Source organism: Vipera ursinii (genome assembly GCF_947247035.1).
Source record: "Vipera ursinii genome assembly, chromosome: 2".
NCBI lineage: Eukaryota > Metazoa > Chordata > Lepidosauria > Squamata > Viperidae > Vipera > Vipera ursinii.
The window spans coordinates 145,905,894-145,928,852 of NC_139513.1; the positions used below are offsets into that span (position 1 = coordinate 145,905,894).

General features: G+C 39.7%; 1 protein-coding gene across 2 annotated transcripts; it reads right to left on the reverse strand.

Moving 5' to 3' along the window:
* Positions 1-1,421: 1,421 nt before the first annotated feature.
* On the reverse strand, positions 1,422-18,879 carry KANSL2 (KAT8 regulatory NSL complex subunit 2). Of its 2 annotated transcripts, XM_083352440.1 has the most exons (10): positions 18,559-18,879; positions 17,422-17,680; positions 13,169-13,347; positions 11,762-11,876; positions 10,540-10,703; positions 9,347-9,513; positions 8,877-8,973; positions 5,112-5,365; positions 2,661-2,891; positions 1,422-2,052 (listed from the first exon to the last, which is right to left on the reverse strand). In XM_083352440.1, the coding sequence occupies exons 2-10, from the start codon at positions 17,670-17,672 to the stop codon at positions 1,954-1,956; spliced, it is 1,557 nt and encodes a 518-aa protein (XP_083208566.1). In that variant the 5' UTR covers positions 17,673-17,680; positions 18,559-18,879; the 3' UTR covers positions 1,422-1,953. The 2 variants fall into 2 exon arrangements, with proteins under 2 accessions (XP_083208566.1, XP_083208565.1); XM_083352439.1 differs by lacking the exon at positions 18,559-18,879 and having other exon boundaries at positions 17,422-17,974.
* Positions 18,880-22,959: the final 4,080 nt, after the last annotated feature.

Here is a 22,959-nt window from a genome sequence, read left to right on the forward strand (position 1 = left end):
ATCTTTGCCAAAATCGGTGGTTTGCCATTGCATGTTTAAACAGAGTTCCTCTCACCTGACCAAAGTTCATTAATATGTTGGTGAAAAGACAGTCCACCAAAATTTCGGCATCTAGCTACAAGTCAGACATTGCTGAATGACAGTACTGATCACAAAGAACAAACATGTTGCTAAGCAAACACATTAGTTTTTCTCAAAGGAATTAGAAATATATAAAGCTATACATGCAGTTAAAGGTGAAGCAGCATTTAGGAATGCTTTGGAAATAATAATGTACCATACAGAATGGATAGGGTGTGTACTGTATGTATACATGGCAGCTATCTACTGAGGCAGTGATGATAACTTACAAAGCAAACATAAGCATGTTTCTTTGGACAAGGACCTAATGCTAGGGAGTGACTATAGCACTATGAAAAATGCTTCAAATTTCCCTCATTTCAAATTTCAGTCACCTCTGCTGAAACTGGCTGCTTAAACCACCCTGGAAATATGTTGAGCTGGGAAGAGTGTTTTTGAACTTGGAACATTTCCAAAAGAGCTCATTGCAAGCTATAGGTAGTTATGACTATTTGTTCAGTTACTATTTAGTTACAGCAGCAGTGAATGGCACCTGAAGTTAGGACCATTGCAGCCCCTTCAGTCACATGATCAAAATTTGGGCACTTGGCAGCCTATCCACACTTAAAATAGCAGGGGTGTTTCAATTCCCCATATCTATCTCCCATCTGCCTATCTCCCTCCCATCTACGCCCTTTTTTGCCCCTCCTTTCTGCTTTCTTTCTGCTACTGCAGCTGACCAAGCATACCCAACCCCCTTTTGCAGAGACAGCTGCTGCCAAACATGGCTTTCTTACTATTGCTAAGTGAGGCGGTCATGTGACACTGCAACTGCATCACTTGGCAATGGAGCTTAGCAATGCATTCCCATCTCAATTGTGCTTGTAAGTTGAGAACTACCGGTAGACAGTCTGAATGTGAACGATTTTGCACAGTATTCATTCGGGAAAAAGTAATCAAAGATTTTCACAGTTTGTAACATTAGCTTCCACTTGAAGGCAGAGGAACAAATATAAGCTTTTGGATGTTAAGGCACAGAATCAATACTTTGGGGAAACTTTGCTGATTTTCCATCCGTGCCCTTCATCACAACCTAAAGGTTTCCCAATATTGGATGTAACGAAAAGGAGCGTGTAAGTAATATTGGCAAGATTTGACGTGTTTCAAGTTTGCATCAAAAGAGAACAAAGAAACTAGTTTTGTCTTCCTCTGATACTGCAAGATACGCAGTATTTTGTTTGCTGTCTGTTTCCTGTTTCTACTCAGGAAACGGATCATTTTTAAATTGGCTCTTCAATTTCTTTTCCCTAGAGTGCTCGGCAAAGGAACTAATTACTTTGCAAGATTAGAAGAGCAAGCTGTAAAATGTATCCAGTATTTTTATTTTCATACTACAAGGGATTTGTACACATTACAATGTAGAAATGGAAAATTGCCTATACGAGCTTCAGTGCTAAAGGAAAAGAGAAAAAACCCAGCTATGTGCACATTTATACATCAACAGGCTAGTGTACAGTACAGATAATAAAAAGTTCTGCTTTTAGCATGGCTCAGCCTGTGACTTCAAATACACTCCCAATAATTCAACTATGGAAAATACTCTAAGCCGTTTCCTCTTATCAGGGCCTATGACTATGTATAAGGCAGAGGCTTTTGCTTTTTGTATTAATTGAACATTAAGATTTCCTATGTTTTCTCTCCATTTATACCGGAAATCAAAAGGCATTCCCTGAACGAGATTGAAAAAAGTCACTCAAACATGCTAAAGCTGCCTCTCACGTGGTTTTCCAGATGAGACATTAAATCTGGGCAAGATTTAATAAGAGATGGCAAAACACTGGAAGCCAAAAGGAGTTCAAGAGCAGCAGATGCTTTATCAGACAATCTTTTCTCTCAGTTGATAGCAGCTGGTTCTGAATTCCCATTGGTTGAGGGTTCCTCTTTCTTACTCTCCTCCAGCCTTGATCCACTTGTCACAGGATGATGTGTATTCTAATAGAGATAAGATAATTGATCCTGTAATTTTCATAATGATAATACAAATTGCAATCATATTAATAACATTAACCAACTAAAAAAGAATTCAACCAGATATCGATGGTTTTTTTTCTTTGTGGATGTTATGAAAATAAGGATTCACAGACATACAATCTGTTTGCAAAATTTGTCTATGCTCTAAGCAAGTCAACAAATAAAGCAGCTGAGTAGACATTTGAAGAGAAATTGCTTGTTTACCAACTGAAACACTGGCAATTCAAAGGCTTCCACCACCTGCTAGTTGCTAACCCTCCCCATGCTACTAACTATGCTGTGCTGTTTTTTTTGGGGGGGGAGAGGGAGCGGGGAAGGGAGGTAATGATCCTTTCCTCAAACTTTCCCCCAACCCATGCAGCGAGCAGATGGCTAATCCCCTTGGCAAACAAAACCGGCTCCTTGTTCTCTTTAATGATCCACCTGTGTATATGAAAATGCTTGCTGGCTTTTTTTCAAGGAGGCCTTTATAGAATAATCTGTTCTAACAGTAACACTTAGCGACGAGGTAGCTACTCGTAAAACAAAAGCAGCCCACCAGAAGAGATCCTCCAAAGCTAGCACAGTACCTGCGCTGATCGTTCCTGTGGAGGTTCTGATGTAAGAGGTGTAATTTGTCTGGGGAAACCTCCCCTTCCTGCCTGTGTTGGAAATCCTTGTCGAATAGATTCTTCATCTGAGCAGACAATTATGGGAGCTTCAGCCATGTTTTTGCTCAGCTGGCTCTCGAGGGCAGCGGAAGCATCAGCAAGCAGAGGAGAAGGGGGACACTGCATGCCGTCCCCGACAACATCCAAATCCTATCAGAGAATAACGAAGAAGCCCATTTGGGGTTGGGGGAACACTGCATGCCGCTCGGGTTTTTTTCTCCCTCCCAATCAATTTTTGTATGTACATACACCATAGGAAGGCATAAGAATAAGCCCCAAAACTTTTCAATTAAAAAGGATGAAATAATTTGATTTTTAAGCAGTCTGACTGAAATTCATCTAGAATTTCTAAAATGATAAGACACTAAAATGATAGAAGTAGGCTTCCCCTGTAAGAAATGACAACCTATTAATACAGCAGGTGCTAGTTCTAAACTTTGGATAAAGATACTGTGGGATCCTTATCTAAATAATCCTATACAGGTAGTCCTCGACTTACAACCATTCGTTTAGCAACTATTCAAAGTTACAACAGCACTGAAAAAAGCGACTTATGATCAGTTTTCACACTTATGATCATTGCAGCATCCCCATGGTCAGATGATCAAAATTTGGATGCTAGGCAACTAGCACGTGTTTTATGACAGTTGCACTGTCCCAGGATCTGTAACATTCCCAGCCAGCTTTCAACAAGCAAAGTCAATGGGGGAAAACAGATTTGCTTAATAATCGTATGATTCAGTTAACTATTCCAGTAGTGATTCACTTAACTCTGGCAAAATGGTTGCAAAATAGTGCAAAATTAATCACTTAACAATTGCCTTGCTTAGCAACAGAAATTTTGGGTTCTATTGTGATTGTAAATGAAGGACTACCTGTAGTCTGTTAATACAGGTAGGTTTGCTGGGTAGGCTTGCTGTCTTAAGAGGGTATGCCTCTGTTTCCCTATTAAAAAAAGTGAGATGAAATTAAAAGGGGTATTTATAGATCCAGAGCAGTCAGTTTGTTGAGCAAGGCTTTCAAAGTACTCAGATGCCAGGTGCATTTACTGATTAGACAGCACTTTATAATGAAATGGATTTTAATTAAAAAAAAGGTACTCCAGAAGATTGCCTCAAAAAGACATGTGGCTTTTATCTAGGACAGGTATGTCAAACTTGCGATGTCACATGATGTTGCGCGATATTTCGTGACTTTTTCCCCATTGCCAGCAATGGGGTGGGCGCTGTTTCGGTGTGATGCATCCGGCCCACAGCCCAGCAGTTTGACATGCCTGATCTAGGAAGATATTTTAAAATGATTGGGCAGATGATAAATGTCTTCCTATTAGGACAAATATGAAGCACTCTATTAAACTACAGGCAGTCCTCCACTTACAACAGTTCATTCAGTGATTGAAGCATTGAACAGAAGTGAAAAAAGTGACTTATGACCGTTTATCACACAACCGTTGCAGCATTCCCATGGTCACGTGATGAAAATTCAGAAGCTTGGCAAGACTCATATGTATAATAATTGCAGTGTCCCAGGGTCATGTGATCACTTTCTGCTACTTACTGACAAAGTCAATGGGAAGCCAGATTTACAACCATGTACTAAGTGCAATGATTCACTTAACAACCATGGCAAGAAAGGTCATAAAATGGGGCAAAATTCACCTAAATGAACAACATAAGCAACATAAATTTTGGGCTCAACTGTGGTAAGTCGAGGACTACCTGTAATAAAAATGCACTCTTCATGAATAGTTTTAAGAATTCCAAGATGCGAATTTTAATAAATCTCATTTTCCAAAGATATTCTAAAATACCCCTCTTCAGCCCTTTCCAACTGAATACTATTACGAGTCGAATCACTTTAAAGAATTATAAAGGGGATAGGAAATGTGATACAATAGTATTTTATTTTATTATTTTATTTTAATTCCATTTATATCCCGCCCTTCTCCGAAGACTCAGGGCGGCTTACAAGCTTAGCAGTAGCCTTCATTCTATGTATATGCCTGCTTATTAGGGCTTTCACACAGTAAGTGGCCAACCTGTTATTGTACAGTATCATTAGAAACATTAACTCTCACTGCCTATGGGAAATCACTAAGAACTGAACCATATATTCAGAAAAGCCATGTTACACATTGAGAGTGTAGTCTTCTTTTCCTGTTGGTGTTTTACACACTGGATGAATAGAAAAATGACAATTTCATTCTGTAACTCTTGATTATCTTACTTTTCTTGTCTACATCTCTCTTGCTTTCAGTCTCTCTCATATCATTAAGTTTGATATAAATAAGTATTCACATTTTCTCTATATCCCTTGATATATATAGCCTCATGCCCAAAAATTCTCTGCAGTGCCTCATAAGATACTTACATCACTGAACTCCAGTGGCAAACTCTCTGTGGGGCGAAGTTCAGCTGCACTCAAGTAGAGATCCGTGGAGGCGGTGTCCAGTTCTTCAGGAACACACAGTACCTGTTCAGGAATATACATCTGAGGTGGTAGCTGTAGGTGGAGCGGGCAGCAGGGATTTTCAGAAAGGTTTACAGGCACTGGTTTGCTGCAGGGTGCATCTTCTGACCCTTGGCACAATTTAAATAGGAGCTGATTGGTGTCCTGGCAAATATCTGAAGATGAAGTCAAGGAAATTTGGCAAAATTTGCAATACATAGTAGGTGTAAAAAGCAGACCTTTAGGTAAGTCATCCGACCTTGGAAATGTACTATAAATAAACTAGGGAAATAAAGGGGAACTTTAATACTTTTTTTCCTTGGAGAATCTTGAGAGAGAAAATATTGGAGTTAAATATGAGCTCTGTATACATAAATGTAATCCGGTAACCAATAATAAAAATCAACTTTGATTTAGAACTGGGGTATTGTTCTATATTAATGGACTGATTCTGTTCTATAACTTCAAAATAAAAATGGGTGTCTAAAGTGCACAGACATGTTGAATTTTTTACTATCAACATTTATACATGAATAGGTAACTGAAAATGTAATTTCCTGCAAAAAAATTTAAATTTACAACACAACTGAGCTCAGTCCACAAGCTTCCGACTAGAACAGTGAATTCTAAATATTACTTTTTGCTGGCTTAAAAGTTAACATTAAGCCTTTTAGAAGAGCCCTTTTTCATATACATTCACACACGTGACTGAAGTGATCCAAACAACTTGGTTTTATTTCAGGCTCTGGCTTGACTGTAATTTAGTGAGGTTTTATTGTTGCTTCCAACTGAATTGACTGTTCCAGTTTAATGCTGAAGCTATGGAACAGCCAACAGACCATCGGAAGTCACTTCTTTGGGCTCCTGTTTGAAACCAGAGGCTACAAGAAGCCACCAGCCTTGATTCAGGGCCAAGAAAAGCACAAGAGTGTTAAACTGAGCGGTGAGAAATCTTTGGGCCATATTGGGACATAAACTGAGTTTTGATAATACTCATGAATACCTTACACTTTGGGCAAAAAAAATCTACTTTAAGAATTGGTGGAAAATCATTTTACTGATGAGTTTGGTGGAAGCTGGGATTATGGCTTTAGATCAGTTACAGTGGTACCTTGATATTCGTCTGATAATTCGTTCCGGGAGGCACAACGAGTACTTAAAAACAATGAATACCAAGCAAACCACATGACTTACCTTGACCCTTTATTTCCATCGCGAGTCACAAATCAGCTGGTGCTAGCAAGTTTTACCTTGCACATCGAGTAGCTGGAGAAAGATGAGTACCAGGACAAGATTTTTGCTTCAAAATGCATTGAGTACCAAATTCAATGAATTCTTAAACAGTTGAGTACAGTACTGAAGTACCTTTGTATTATATAATGACAATTTTAAGGATTTTCCCAACTTAAATTTGGTCTTCCCTATTGGCAACATTGGAGATATCTTCAGCTTAAGGATGTTCTAACAGGTCAATATGGACCAGATGTTTTGGCTGCCTCACGGTCATCTGAGTTGCTTCATTGCTTGATAGAATACATTACAGAAATAACACCTAAAATATATCTCTATCAGAATATTTTTAAAGTGGACATTTCTGGGACAATTCAAACATGGACTAAAGAACTGGAAATTCCCAAAAAGCCACAGTAGTTACTTGAGGTCCCTAAAATGTTAAAATGGTATACTGTACAGGGATTTTGGGATTAAGACCGAGTCATCATGAAATTGCATGTAGAATGCATTGAACTCCTCAAAGAATGTATTTTTTATGCTGGAGGTCTAAGAAATGTGAAATGGTCATATGACCATTTAGTGACTTTTGGGGGTAATATATTAATGTATAGTAGACTTATGGGAACATCTTTAAATCTTACATTTAAACGTTTGTTATATTGTTATTATTTGCCAAATTTATATAGCTGCCCATCTGACAACATCATACCAATTAAAACCATATAACAATTCAAGAAACATTAAATATAAATAAAAATAAATATTAAAGACATGAAAATCCAAGAGAGTGGGAGGACAGTCACTTAGCCTAATATAGCCACTTGCAGGTTTAGTATGGGATTCTCAGCGTTGATGGAAGAACTACATTTGGGTTTTCCAAAAGGCTAGCAAGGATGGAGCTAATTTGAACACAAGGGGAACGAAGTTCCAAAGAATGGTGGGGGGGGGCTGTGGGGGCACAGCAAAGACATGTTTCCTGATTCCCACCAGATGGAACTCCTTAAGAGAAAGAACCCAGAACATACCTGTTCTGCTTGACCTGGGATGGGTAAATGTAACCAGGAAGAGATGGCCCTCAAAAAGCCCGGTCCCATGCCATATAGAAATTTAAAGATCAAAACCAGCATCTTGAATTGCATCAAGCAAACTGACAGGCAATGTAGCTCATGGAACAGAAGAGCAACATGTGCCATCCTAGAGATATACACTAACATTGTATAAGTCACTTGGGAAATGGTCAGCTATATAAATTTGATTAATAAACACATAAATAACTGTCCACACAGCCACATTCTGCACCAGGTGAAGCTCCTAGGTGCTCTTCAAGACCAGCCCCAGGTACAGCACGTTGCAATGATCCATTCTGGAGGTTACCAGGGCGTGAGTGACAATGAGTGCAGCCTCACGGTCCAGGAAGGGGCACAGTTGGTGCACGTGAAACTGTACAAAGGTTCTCCTAGCCATGGCTGTCCTCTGCTCCTTGAGCAGAGCCAAGAGTGTAGTAGGATCCCCAGGTTGTGCAGTGGGTCTCTCTGGGGCAATAAAACCCCATCCAGCACCAAAGATCACATATCAAAGCTTTAGAATTTGACTGTTTATCAGGAACTGAGTTTGTATCAAACCTGGATGGTGGCAAAAAAATGATATTAAGAAATATTCCAAACATCAGAGGAATGATGTGTCATAAATGTGCGATCTGCTCTGGAGAAGACATTTTCTACCAATTAAAGGATGCAGCAACGTGTGTTACTAAGGCAGAGATTCTGTAATCAGAATAGATACTATCTTAAGACAACTTGTATCTTAGTGAATACATTGGTAAACCAGTGACTATTCATAAACATAAAATGATTTTTTTCCTCTTAATTTGTACTTTTAATTTTTTAAATGTTTTATTTTTAAGATTAAAGATTATTTTGTTAAAAAAATTAAGACATTAAGTTTAAAAAATGCAAAGGTCTAATTGTGACAAGTATTAATACTATGGTCTTCCCAGTTGCAATGTATGGCAGTGAAAGTTGTACCATAAGAAAGGCTGAGCACCGAAGAATTGAGGCCTTTGAACTGTGGTGCTGGAGAAGACTCTTGTGAGTCCCTTGGACTGCAAAGCGATCAAACCGGTCAGTCCTAGAGGAGATCAACCCTGACTGCTCTTTAGAAGGCCAGATCCTGAAGCTAAAACTCAAATACTTTGGCCACCTAATGAGAAGGAAGGACTCACTGGAGAAGAGCCTAATGCTGGGAAAGATTGAGGGCAAGAGAAGAAGGGGACGACAGAGAATGAGGTGGCTGGATGGAGTCACTGAAGCAGTAGGCGTGAGCTTAAATGGACTCCAGAAGATGGTAGAGGACAGGAAGGCCTGGAGGAACGTTGTCCACGGGGTCACGATGGGTCGGACACGACTTCGCAGCTAACAACAACATTAATACTAACACTGGAGAGAAAAAGGATACGAATAAGGCAATGTCTTGTCATTGGGAGAGACTGGTTGGAACATCGAACATCTTCTACAAAGGCCAAACACCTCTGGCTAGAACGGGTAGTGTGTGCCTGGAGGATACAAACCAAACACAAGACAATCTTTTAGAGAAGCCACTGTTTTAACAGGAATTATTTCAGTCATACATCAGCTTCTGAAATATACACGCCAACTGCTTATGTGTTTTCATAATCACACAACAGACTGAATTTATTCATAGCATAGAAAGCACGCTAAAAAGCGCCTCATCGTGAAGGAATGTTACTCTTCCCAAATGGATGTTACCTTGAAAACGCTTGGTTTTGAATTCTGCACATGGCACAGAGCTTGCACATACCTGGAAATCAGAGTAACTTCCATTTTTATACTTTGCTTTCATAAAACAATCAGGCACACACTTTCTACCACCACTGGACCAAACGGAGAAGCAAGTCACTCAATTACCTGCTGTCCAGCACCCTCTGTAGCGAGCATTCTGCGTTCCTTCAGCTGCCGATGTAAAAGAGCCTCCACACCATAGCGTTGTCGGTAACGCCTCAAATATTTCAACCGCTTCAAGTTTTCACGTTCTTTAGACAGAAGACCCTCTGGGCCTGTCAGGAGACTGCTACCTGGAAGACATTAACAATGCATCCTCAGGGAATTAAAGTACTATACCTTTCTACTCAAAAGAGTTCTTCTGTGAGTTTCTGCTTTGGGAGAGAAACTGCTTTAGCTCAGTTGTTACAGATTTGATTGTTGCTTCAGAGAAGAAATACAAAACGATCACCATAATTCTACTGCAGGGATGAGCAGCCTGAAGCTTTCCTCCAGCCCACTTTGTATTGTTGTATTTCAGAAGTATGATTTTCAATTTTAGGTTTCCTACTTCCATTACACACTCTCTCCACCCCCTACCCCTCTTAACCTTAAGGCCTAAAATAGCTCCTTTGGGATCTAACGCTAGCCCATTTTGGAAGAATTTTGAGGTTGGGAATTGGTCAGATTGGAAGGCTGCCTTGAGTCCCACAACCCTCGAAATGCTGCCCATCCCTGTTCTGCAAAACTACGATGTCTGTAAGGTTCTACTACTCTTGAGAATAACTGTAGCACTTCATGAGATTTTAAAAAGATAAAAAGAACCAAGCTGCAATCTAGCGGAAACACCATCTTCCAGCGCTATGGTCATGGAAGACTTTGTTAGAACTAATTAAAATAACTTGAAACAATTAAATATTTCCTTAGCTAGTCTCATAGGATAACTGACTAGTTATATTTATGCAAACGCTTCCTCTTCCAAAAATCATGAAATAATGACATTTTCATTAATTATAGGAGCCATATATTATCTTAATGATTACAACAGATCTCTGAATTCAGACATGTGGTATATGAAGCTCTCTCTCACTCATGGCTACAATGCAGTTCTATTTTTAGGAACAGATGATGCTCAAATCCTGAAGAGGACTAATTAATCTGAACATTATCCTTAACAAGTACCACTTCAAGTAAATATTAACAGGCAAGAAAAATCAAGATATATCTACAAAAAAGTAGTCTCTAAGCTCTTGGTAAACTGCTTCTGATGGCTGCTCTAATTAATTTCACACCAGATTTTGTGATGTCTTCAGCTTATGTTCAGAGTTGTAGCCATTTACCTATGGCTTCATGTTCCACCTTCCGGCTGTGCAAATACCGGCGCTTCTTCTCTTTCAGAAGGTGCTGAAGCCGTTTGAACTGATCAATATACAGAGACTGTAGCCGGATCAGTTTTTCTCGCATGATCAGTGCCACCTCCTCAGCCGTATACACACCAGCATGTCTGCACAAACAGGATCCAATCACAACTCATCCTCTCTAATCATTAACATGGAGAATCACCTAAAGCAGTGTCAGGTAACAAAAGTAAGCTATTTAAAAGCAAAGAAATCAATCAGCAAGACCTGTGACCTTCAACAGGGAATATTTAATGCAAAACATTTTGAAACCAAAAGGCTAACTTGAGGAAGTTCAACACAATATCTCCTGGAGTTCCCTCAAGCGCTTACGGGGCTACACCTCTACAGCTCACGTTGCTGTCCTAGGTACAAGTAACTATCTGAAATATTTTCACACACTTTAAAGGATGAGAAAATATGAGATGACAGCCTTCAAAAATGCATTCTACAAGGCATACTCTCAACAACTGCTTATAATTTTCAGTTAGTGTAAAATGTAGTTGATACATTACCCAGTTGCTGTTTAGTTGCACACCAGAACATATGGCAAATTACATATGTGGAATAACTCCACAAGACACATGGAAATATTTTAAACTTTATTGGGGCCAAAAATAAAGTCATAAATGAAGAAGTTATGGACTAATATACTTTTCATAAGTGACCCAGAAAACAGGGACAGGCCAAACAAAACATTTAGATGTAGATTAATGGTCAGCATTAATTTGCTTTTATTGGTAATGGTGAACATATTCAAAATGTGTATTTATGAGTACAGGCTGGTTTTTTATGGACAAAGTAGGAGTGATGAAACTTAGGTCCTCTACATGCTATTAACCACAACTTTCAACCATCAGTCAGTAGGTCAAATGATAGGGGATACTGCACTTAGTAGTTTAAGAACATTTGAAGGCCCAGAAGCTTCCCATCTATATACCCCAACATCAATTATTCGGGTGCTCCTAAAAAGAGAACTAGTCAAGATTGATGCTGGGAAGAATGACCTAAATTGTTCTGGGGGAGTAAGGATCATGCTAAAGCAATAACTCTGTCTTTGAAAACTCATATTCAATAGATGCTCAAATAATTTTTTTGGGAAATGAACTCTATCTCTACTGCACATCTCTGCAGCCATAGTTCACATCTCACTCAAGACACTTACTTTAAAGGATCTTCTTGGTCACTATCAATGCTATCTGCTTCACTATCAGGATCACCTCTCCATGTCTGATCCACAGTAAAAGGCTCCTGCTCTCCATCACTCCAGCTGTCTTCATCTGGAAAAATAAAAGAGAAGAAAAATATGTTGACAGTCTACATCCTTTAGTAAAATTAGTGTAATGTCATCAATATAAACTAAAACAGAGCTACCGGAGTGAAAGTTTCACGTGAACACGCACTTCTATATGCTGATATAAGCATGACCATCAATCAGAACAAAAGAATATCCATAAATTACTAATTTAATCTTAAACTGCATTAAAACTAATCACTAGAGCATCATTGGAAAACTTCACTTTTCCATTTACTTCTGGGCCTAAATGTCAGACCAATACATCTATAATTTAACCTTGATTTGGTAAGGAAAATCCTACTACCATCACCAACATATTTATTTGGTCATCTTATTTGGCAGAGGGAATAGATTCTTATGCGGTTGAGGTTTTTTAAAGTATAAGCCACAAAGACAGTTAACAAATTCCAAATCACCTCCACATTTAATTTTTAACTATGCAGTATATGCTGCATCCATTATCAACTTAATATTTTAAATTTCTTCCATTCTTCATCCAACTACCTACAGGGACAGCAAATTCTTTTCAGAAAACTGAGTTTGGCTAGTTGCAGAGAGCTCTCAAATTAGGACTGAGATCTCTGTAAAAACAAACCAAAGCACAGGATGCCATCTTCTGATACAGGACATACCTAGTGTTCATATTACTCTGCAAATGGTCCACATAATTTATAGGATTCATCAGTAAATGTATATGTTAAATGTAACTTCCCTCTACAGCAATAAATTAAACAGTGTAAACAAAACAACAAAATATGTATATTCTATGACTTCTGAATGCAGAGTCAATGCCCCTTGCTAAAATATAAATCTGGGGCTTCCCAAGATATTTAAGCTGAACCTATTATTAAAAATCAGTAAAGGGAAATAAACTCATGTAATTAAAAGCATTTTAACCTAGTACTGAGTGAAACTGAACATTATCTGTTTCCATTTTTTTGTCTGGATTGCTTTGTTTTAAACCAGGAGTCCCCAACCCCTGGTCCATGGACCGGTACTAGGCTGCGGCATGCCAGCAACCAGTCCACACAAACAAGCAAAGCACCATCCATGGGATACAGGCAACACACAAAACCACGCACTCTCTGGTCCACGGAAAAACCTTTCTCCATGGAACCGGTTCCTGGTGCCCAAAAGGTTGGGGACCTCTGTTTTAAACTACATATTGAAAGAGGTTTGTTAGAATATGACCGAGCTACATAAAATTCAACCTTTGCATCTAATTTTAAAAGAATAAAAAATACCCAAGATAACATTATCATCTCTTCTGCTTACCCAATATCCTGTTGCCCTCACTACGGTTATTTTCTACAGTTTGAGAGCCCTGCTCCGTCTTCGCATAGGAACTCAGCTGACAGAGAAGAGACTCTCTCACGGGACTAGGATTAGACTTCTTCATCTGAGCCTGCAAGGCCAACACATTTCTGCGAGCATGTTCAGCACAGAATGACACACTAGGTAGAGAGGCGAAATAATAAGTTATGCATTGTAATTTTCAAAATATCTAACAAAGAAACACCTGGCTTCCATACAGTTTAAAGCAACATGTAGGAATCAATAAAAGTGAGTATACCTGGAAGTTGCTCAGTTTGAGTGTTGTAGCCCTAATCTCTCCTGCTGACATGCTCATCTCAGTCCTAATTTCTTTGCTTCCTTCTCCTACTGGGCTAGACTGCCTTTATCTCAGTTTCATCTGTTTTCTTCCCCTTGATGAAATCAATCTAAGTTCTTCCCAAATCATTTATAGCTGTCTAACAGATTCCCTACTACCCATTTCCTTTTAACAGAAAAAGATTTTTACATTAAAGTACAGTCTTTTATACTATGGTGCAGTACTATTGCAATAGGAATACTATTGTACTTTCATAGCAGTAATATATGGCTTTTATTGCTAGTCCTTGATTTGTGACCATTTGAAGTTACAAGGATCTCCTTGGGGTACCTACGTCCCAGTTCCAAAGTTCTGACAGCCGAGGCCCCCCACGGTCACATGAACATTTATGGCTGATTGTAGCATTCCAGTCATGTGACCATGTTTTACATCACTTTTGCCAAAATCATTTATTTCACATTTTTGGCAAAACTGGCCACAGCAAACCACCGATTCACTTAATGACTACAGCATTTGCTTAACAACTGCTACAAAAAGGTCATAAAATTGGACCAGTCATATTGGTTACTCAATTTACAGCTCTCACAACTTAGGACCATGATCGGGAAAACCTTTTCTTTCCTTTGGGGGCAGGGAGACGTCTGGTAGAGGCATCTGCTAATCTTACTTCCTAACTCAAGTCTGCATGTGTTCTCAAGGCTTTCATGAGAACTGATGGAATTTCAGTGGAAGCCACCACTTCATTCTAAAGCAGGGGTCCCCAACCCCCGGGCTGTAGCCTGTTCGAAACCAGGCTGCACAACAATGGCAAGTGTGCGCGAGAAGCTCCACTTGCGCAAGTCCAGCAGGCAAGTGCACACACACAGTTCCACTCGCACGAACAGAGGTGCAAAACTCCATTCTCGAGAATGGAGCTTCGCACGTCAGCACCCTCCACTCACAGGACTGGAGCTTCGTGTGTGAACGGAAGTGCCCTCCACTCATGTGTGAAGCTCCATTCATGCAACTGGAGTGGGTGTGCCAACTGCTCACATCAATGGAGCTGTGCACGTGCACCTCCCACTCACTCCCCCCCCCCCGGCCGGGTCACCAAGGTGGAAAGGTTGATGACCACTGCTCTAAAGCATTTAACATCCTTTAAAGTTGTCAGCAAGCAAAACGTAAGGAGTCTTTTTCCTTGTAGGCCAAAGGCAAGGATTCCATAATGAGACTAGTGCATTGGGAGTTCAAATTTAAACAAAGCACTCATAAGAGTGTGTGAAATGTAGAATTATGATTAAACATTGAAGCAGGCAATTCTGATGTTGTCCTTAAGCATCTGGGAAAAAAGGAACCAAAATGAAGGGAACCGCTATATGGTACAAATTAGAAAAGGAACAACAAACAGTGCTTTCCAAATTGCTAAACATAATTCCTTCAAAACAAAAAAAAATATACACTCTTCTTATAAGTAGCCTTCCCTAAGTGGATGCCCTTTAAATGTCTTGGGTCTATACTTCTATAATGATCCCAATACATCTAAAGGTCTTCAGTTTGGATTATTAACATGCTCTAGTTCTCAAAAAAACACACATTATACTTAAAGGTCTATAATATTGAAGTCTTCAGGCCTAGTCTCTTCTAAGAAAGCTGTAAACTTAGAAATCTATACAGTACTTTCATATTTAACGTGTGCTACTTGAACTTGAGATGTTTGTGGCTTTCCAGACACTATTGACTGGGATTCCCATTTTCCTTCAACAATGGTCAACACAGGTGTGCACTGACAGGAACCAGATTTCAACAATGTCTGAGAATCACATACACCATCACAAACATTTATCAAGGTGTCTACATTCCACTAATAGGACCTTGTTCGTGTTGTTGTTACATGACCCAAGAATCCATTCCATTATTGCTAACATTGGATTAGACTAGCAAAACTTTTAAATGAGCAAGTTTCAAACAAACAGTGATTTAATGAAATGTTTTTAACCATTACTTAAAATGGAAATATACGTTTCTCGTTTATTCCTCATGATTGTGGAGAGTAAAGGGCAAAGGAGAATGCATAAACAAAGGCTTATGACTCAGAATTTAAAGCTAAACAAATTTCAGACACAGCCAGAAGTATTGGGATCTCTCCATTTTTCCCCAAAGAATCCCAATTTGCTGTGAAATAAGTGAAACTGGCACAAGTAAATGACATCCATCATTCTTTATTCCATAATCCAGAGCATACGCTTTGCTTTAATTCTCAGCCATGGAACAATCACATTCCAGAGTTTTTTTGGCCCAACCTACCAAACATGATTCTTGTTGGCAAAAATAGAATTTTGTATGCTGTTTTAAATTTCTGTACAAAATGCAGGATATAAATTTAACCTAATAATTTAAATAAATGCTCTATACCTTTTCTAATTATTATTTCATCTAGGTGCATGAGGGCTCTCATGATTAGGACACTGGGTTTGAGGTTAGCAAGCCTGTGTTTGAAACCCGAGTGCTAAGTGGTGCCATTGGGTGGGGTGAGTCCTCTCATCCTTTGCTCCAGCCAGGAATGTGAAAGGAGCTCCCAACTGTGTGTCCCCCAGGCAACTGTGATGTCACAAGCTAATCCTTTCAACTTGGAAGTCCCTTGGTGTTTGTTCCCACACAAGTGCAAAAATTTCATCTAAGTCTATATAATTGTATTCTAAACAATGCTTTAGGACTGCATTTAGATTTTTCAAAGAACTTTTTAAAGAATGTCAATTTAACTCTCAACCTTTTAAGTTGAGCCATGTCGGGAAACAGACATCTCTAGAATGAGTCATTGATTTGGCTATACTAAGAGAATTTTGAAACTATCATCATATTTTTCCTTTCTTCCTTCTTGTAGCCAGCAAGTGAAAACAGTCAGTTTAAATTCCTTTGTAATGTTTTTTTTATTATTTCTAATTATTTTTAATCTCTTCATTTACCAGGCTTCAATTAGTTTTGTAACTTTCACTGCATTTCTCAAAGAACTCTGTACAGTAGTTCTACACATCAACCCAAAGGCTTTGAAAAACAAAGACTAAAGTTTTAAATGTTTAATAATTTAGAACTTGGATAGAAATATTTCTTTAGGAATAACACTAGTTTATTTAAAATGAATAGTATACAACATAGAACATTTAATCAGTTAACCATTAAATTTGTACCAATCTTTAAGCCTGTGATTAGCACTGAGCTAGGTCTACAAGACAAACTTGACTTTGGATGTTTTGGGAGGAAGCGTGTACAACTGTCCAACCACCTCAAAATTATACATGGGCATGTGACAACTCCTTATTTTTAAGCAGCAGAGGCTCTGGAATTAAGAACTCTAAAACATGAAAATGTTCTTTAGAGCAGAGGTCCCCAACCCCTGGACCATGATCCATTTGGAACTGGGCCACGCAAACACGCTCATCTGCCGCTTGTGCGTAACCATCCCATCTCTCCTCCCCCCCACTGCAAAGCTTGAGGATCCTTGCTTTAGAACAAAGAAAGCTGCCTCATGTGAAATACAGACATTGCTCATCTATTTAGGTACCATATTTCCTGACTGGCATTGTTTTTCAAGAGCATTCCCTACCTTCATCCTTCCTCAAATTTCCTTGGAGATACCAGATTGAATCTGAAATCTTTTTTGTATATTTTAGCATGCAACTCTTTTCGGTTAATGTTCTGCAAAAAAAAAAATCTGCGAACACAATACAAATGGTTGGCATATAGTCTTGACACAGGATGATATAATTGCATGAATGTAACTTTAAGATATTCCACAATTATTCTGTGCATACGGTACTCTTATTATTTTCATTAGACCTATGATATATAAAGTGGCATGATCTGCTCCAAAGGCTGAGGAAGAGAGAAGACAAAATTTCAGCTCATCTCTATAGATAATATGAACATACAGAATGCATACCCATCTTTCTTCTCTGGCTTGGGAGCTGCATTTGGGCACCTCCTGCCATTCTTAGTGGAAATATAGCTGCACTGCTTGAAGGGTGCATTCCTGTCTTCAAGGATATGCTTGATGCAGAACTCGAGTCCTTCCAAACGAGGCTGAGAGCATGGACGGTGAGCAAAGGCACAGGACAAGGTTTCTTGCGGCCTTGGCACAGGAGTGAGCTGCCCCCGACTTGAAGGCAAAACATGAATGCGAATTCTATTCATGCCAGTGCCTGTAAGGAACATGTTACTACAGATTTGACATAAGTAAAAAAAAAAGTCACTTCTGCTACTATAAAATCCCTTTGTTCCCTCCCCCCAAGGTTATTTCATTTTCCTTCTGACTATCAAGCTTTCAGCTTGATCAAACCTTGAATCACGCCAGATTCTGTATTTCAAGACTTACACAGCTACCGGCAATCCGTGGATTTACTGGACGCTACCCGGACCAGAACCCGAAAAGGCAAGAAATGTAAACAGACTCTTGCGACCTTTTTCCTCTTCTCCCGTCCCATTTCTTCAATTGGCGGCTAGGCATTTCCTTGTTCCCTCCACCACCACCACCCCGCATTTAACCCCCACCCTCCCTTTTTAACCGCTTCAGCAGCTGCGGCTCCTGCGACTAAATACCAGACAGGAGCTCTTTATACAATGTCGAGGATCGTGGAATGCTGGGGAGAAACGATGGAGAGTCTTCCCAAGACTATCGTTTTAAAGTTCACACAAAACACGTTCCCTCTTTACCCTAAAAGGGATTAAAAGTCCCTCCTCCTCCTCCTCCTCCGCCGCCGCCGCCTTCTGTTCTTTGCGCTTCGAGAGCTTCGCTTAATTCAGACACGCGGGGGCGAAGCCTTCCCCAACCCAAACGGGAAGGCACTTCTCCCTTCTCCCCCTGAAGGCACTCCGGTCCCTCTGCCGTATACCATTCCCCCCACGCCTACTGCTTCTTTTCCCGCGGAGCCGTTTGGCAAGAGCGAGAGGAAAAGCCAGCTTTGGGGGGGGTGAGGAGAGAAGGAAGAGGGGGGAAAAAAAGCCCCAAATCCGCCCTCACTTTTTTTTTTTTTTTTTTTTTTGCTCAGCGCAGCAGCAGCAGCCGCCGCCGCCATCTTACCTTCCTCCTCGCGCTCCGGCTCCCACCACCAGGGCCTCGAGCTCGCTATCGCCAGCCAATCCGGAGATGACGTAGCCCGGAACGGGATTGGGTAAAGGAAATGTCATTCGAGCCGGTGGAGGGGGTGGGGCGGAAGAAGGCGGTCAGAACTGCTCTGGATTTCCTCAGTTAGGAAAGCGTTGGAGAGAGTCCGAAGGGCGTCGGGCTTTTAAAGGTTTTTTTTTTTTTAATGATCCCGATTTAAAATATCTTGACTGTTTTATGGCGTAAGCTACTTTGAGGGTTAATGTGAAATAGACCAGCTTTAAACAACTTAAGTTTGGTATTCTACTCGAGCGGGACAGAATTTAAAGTACAGGAAGCGAGGATTCCATCTCATGGAGCTGGAACTGCTGAAACACGTGTAAGATAAATTAATGGAATCTCCATGGCTTTGCCAGGACAAACTCAAAACATTTCTTTTAAAAGAGGAACCTTTGTTTCTCTGTCACGCCATTCTTAATATTGACAAGTTTATGGTATTTAATTGAAATCCGCTTCCTATAATTTAAGCCCATTATTCCATACTCTGTATGACATGATAATAGAGAATAGATTTACCAAGTGTTCTTGTAAAACTCCCTTTATTTCCTTGCACCTCCTAAAGTCAGGTGGCATTCAGTTCCTTAAATTTTTCAATGCCTTTCAATTATTTGTTACCATACTATCATCCCTTCTTAATCTTCAAACAGCAGGGGCCACAGTTGGGGCATATCAATACGAGATTAATTTGCCTGCATGCAAATAATAGAAATGTATCAATCCCTTCATTCACTTTCACTTGTTACTCTTTTCCATAAGTTAAAAATGCAAAGTTCTTCAGCCAACAACTGTTGATATTTGGAGTGCTGTGCCTAGCTTTGCCAGCACAACTTTAACTTGGTTATGTGGTCTCACATAGTATGAAAACCACTGGAGAAAAGGATAAGGGATTAAAAGAAACATATCTTGACAGTATTTTCAAAATGCAGTGAGGGGAATTTGGAGTTGCAGTAATTAAGATTTACAATAGCTTTCTTCTTTAATTGTACAGGATTGAAAGCTTAATTATTCCATCCTTCCGTTCTTTGAAGAGTTTTGGCTGGATTCCTGAAGCCAGTTAGTTTTTTAAAACTTGGGAAACACATTTTTTCCAAAGTACCCTTTCTGCAGATATACCTTCTAGTGCAAAGTATCCTTTTGACAATTTTTGCAGATCACCAGTGTTTGGTCCTTGTTAGTTCCAAATATTCACTAATCAAAACTACATACTGAACCATATGCAAATAATGCTTAATTTATGAGTTTGGTTAATGATGGTTCAAAGTTACAAGACCTCAGAAAAAGTACCTTCAACCAAGTTACAACTGTCACACCATCCCCAGCCAATTACAATTTGGGCACCTGGTAACCAGCCCATATTTAGGAGGGTTACAACATCTTGCAGTCATGTGATTGCAATTTGCAGCCTTCCCAGCTGAATTCCAACAAGCAAAGTTAATTGGGGAAGCTGGATTCTCTTAATGACCTTGGTTAAAATGGTTGTAAAAGTGGGTCCACTCACATGACTCATTTAATGACTGTATTGCTTATTGACCGCAATTCCAGGTCCCAATTGTCATAAGTTGGGAACAACCTGTAATGCACATTACCACCCCCAAGTGGCATTACTCTGCATTAAAAATTGCAGACTATGTCTAGGTATTATCCTATCCTTTACATTGCTGACCTGTACAAATCTTGGTAGTTCATTAACTATAAATCATAGTCTGAATTACCAGAGTTCAGAAGTTTAGGAAAACAATGAATTGCGGCTATGCATTTTGCAGCTCAGGTGAGAGCAAAGAACACCAGAAAATGATAAGCAGAATAAATTCAGTTACCTTGAAATCCAAGCTATACCATTAACTTTTGAAGTTAATGTATGGTATACTAGTTGTAGGCTTTCATGGCTTGGTATCTGTTGGGCTTCAGGTTTTAGTGACCATAATCGAGAAAACAGATTTCCTAATATTTCACCAGCAACTGTAGCTAACATCTTCAAAGGCAGTGTTCTGCTATGCAAGCAATGACAAGTCAGAACACTTGGCTAGAAAGACAGGAGCCCAGTCCCTGTTCAGTTGCCTGAAGTATGTGCAGCATTTTGCCTTGAAAATGTCAACACCACCAGGAAGGTTTGACAGAATTGGATGTATATTTTAAAGGCATGGATAATGCCTGCTGAAAATTCAAGGTAGATAGAGAGGAACTTAAGTGTTTTGTAAAAGTCATTGTTCAGTCAAATCCCTTTAAAAAACCAGAATGCAATTTTGAAAATGGCCAGCCAGTATAACCAACATGGGAATTCCAAGAATGCAGATCAAAACGTAGACAGTGCCAGGCTAGGAAAACTTTCTTTCCTTGCAGTCCAGTATGAGTTACATGGACTCTGCATTTTATTTTAGGACTAAACAGACAGTTGCTCAACTGCAAATGCAGAAAGAAGTTGGTACTATTCTCAAAATCTGCTGCTGCTTTTTCATATTATGTGTGTGACCGAGAAAGCTCCCCTGACCTTTTCTTTCTGCATACACATAATTATGGTTTTGCAAGTCCATTATAAATTTACATACTGTATTTATAACTCTAAGTATTGTAGTTGACACATGCAGGTGCATACCCATACAATATACAAACCATGGATTACTGAATGTGATATTTCAAGCAAGCCTATAAAATGTCAGCTGATCAAAACAATAGCTTCTTTTTAAGCATAAGAACCAAGAGATGAACCAGGGGTCCCCAACCCCCGGTCTATGGACCAGTACCAGGCCGCGGCATACCAGCAACTGGTCAGCACAAACAAGCAAAGCCCCATCTGTGGGATGCAGGCAGCACACAAAACCATGCATCCTATGGTGCGCGAAAAAAACTACATAGAACCATCCCTGGTGCCCAAAAGGTTGGGGACCTCTGATTTAGACCAGGGCTTTTCAACCTTTTCACCCATTGTACCACTTTTAGGATAAAAGGAGTAAAGATGGATTGGTACATGAGAACGCAAATACAATCTAGATATGAAAAAGATGCTAAAATAGATGGTTTTAATTTGGGGAGAACAGAGTTAGATGAAATACGGCAACTGAAGAAAAATGGATTAAAAAATGTATAGCTACTTATTATATAGGGAATTAGAGGAGGAGCAAGTTAAGGAGTCAATGATAAAATGGTCAAGAAATTTTGGATATACGATTGAATTAGATAGATGGCAGCAATTGTGGGAAAGAAACTATAAACTGACAATGGCAACAGCGTATAAAGAAAATATGTACAAGATGTTCTACAGATGGCATATGTCTCCAGAAAAACTAGCTAAAATGTTTAAGGACAGATCTATGGAATGTTGGAAATGCCATCAAATACCAGGCTCTTTCTATCATATGTGGTGGACGTGTGCAGAAGCTAAAACCTATTAGAACATAATCAAATCATGGATAGAAAAGATAATACAACGTATAGAATTAAGACCAGAAATATTCCTGTTGGGTATTTTACCAGAGAAATATAGCAAAGAGAACATACTTGATTATTTATATAACCACTGCAGCTAGGATTGTGTTTGCACAAAACTGGAAGGTACTGAAAGCTCGTCCAGAAGAAGAGGTGATCAGGAATATAATGGAATGCGCAAAAATGAATAGATTTAACAATGATAATTAAAGATAAGACAGAGTCAGAGTATTGTGAAATTTGGGGAAAATTTTATGAGTACCACTTTTAGGATATGGGAACATGCGAGTACCACCAGTCACCCAGCAAGGTATCAAAAACTTGATGACCCCCCCAAAAAGGAAAAAAGTGAAGTACAGGTAGTCCTCAACTTACAACAGGCCCTAGTGACTGTTTGAAGTTAGAATGGCGCTGAAAAAAGTGCCCCCCAAGCCACAGCCGAGCAAGACACCTGCCTGCCCGCCCAGCAGCGCTCTTCCTCCTGTCCGAGGTTTTCATTGTTGTGAGCATTTCTGTTGAGGATTGGCAATGGGGGAGGGGTGGGTGGTGTTTGGTTTTTATTCTCCGTCTGCTGGGTGGTTACAGCAGGTTTTGATCACTTCCCATGACCTTGGGACAATGTGACCGTCATAAATATGAATCAGTTGCCAAGCATTTGAATGTAAATCACAAGACCTTGGAGATGCTGCAACATTCCAGCTGATCTGCGCTTCTAGGATGGTTGCGTACCACCTGCCAGGTGCCAATGTACCACAGCTAGTACCCGTACCACTGGTTGAAAAGCCCTGATTTAGACAGTTTAGGATACATTACTCTTATGTAACTGCCACATTCATTTCCATGGATAAGGAACTTCTAGTAAGCACAGTAAATGAAGGATTACTGTTGTAACAG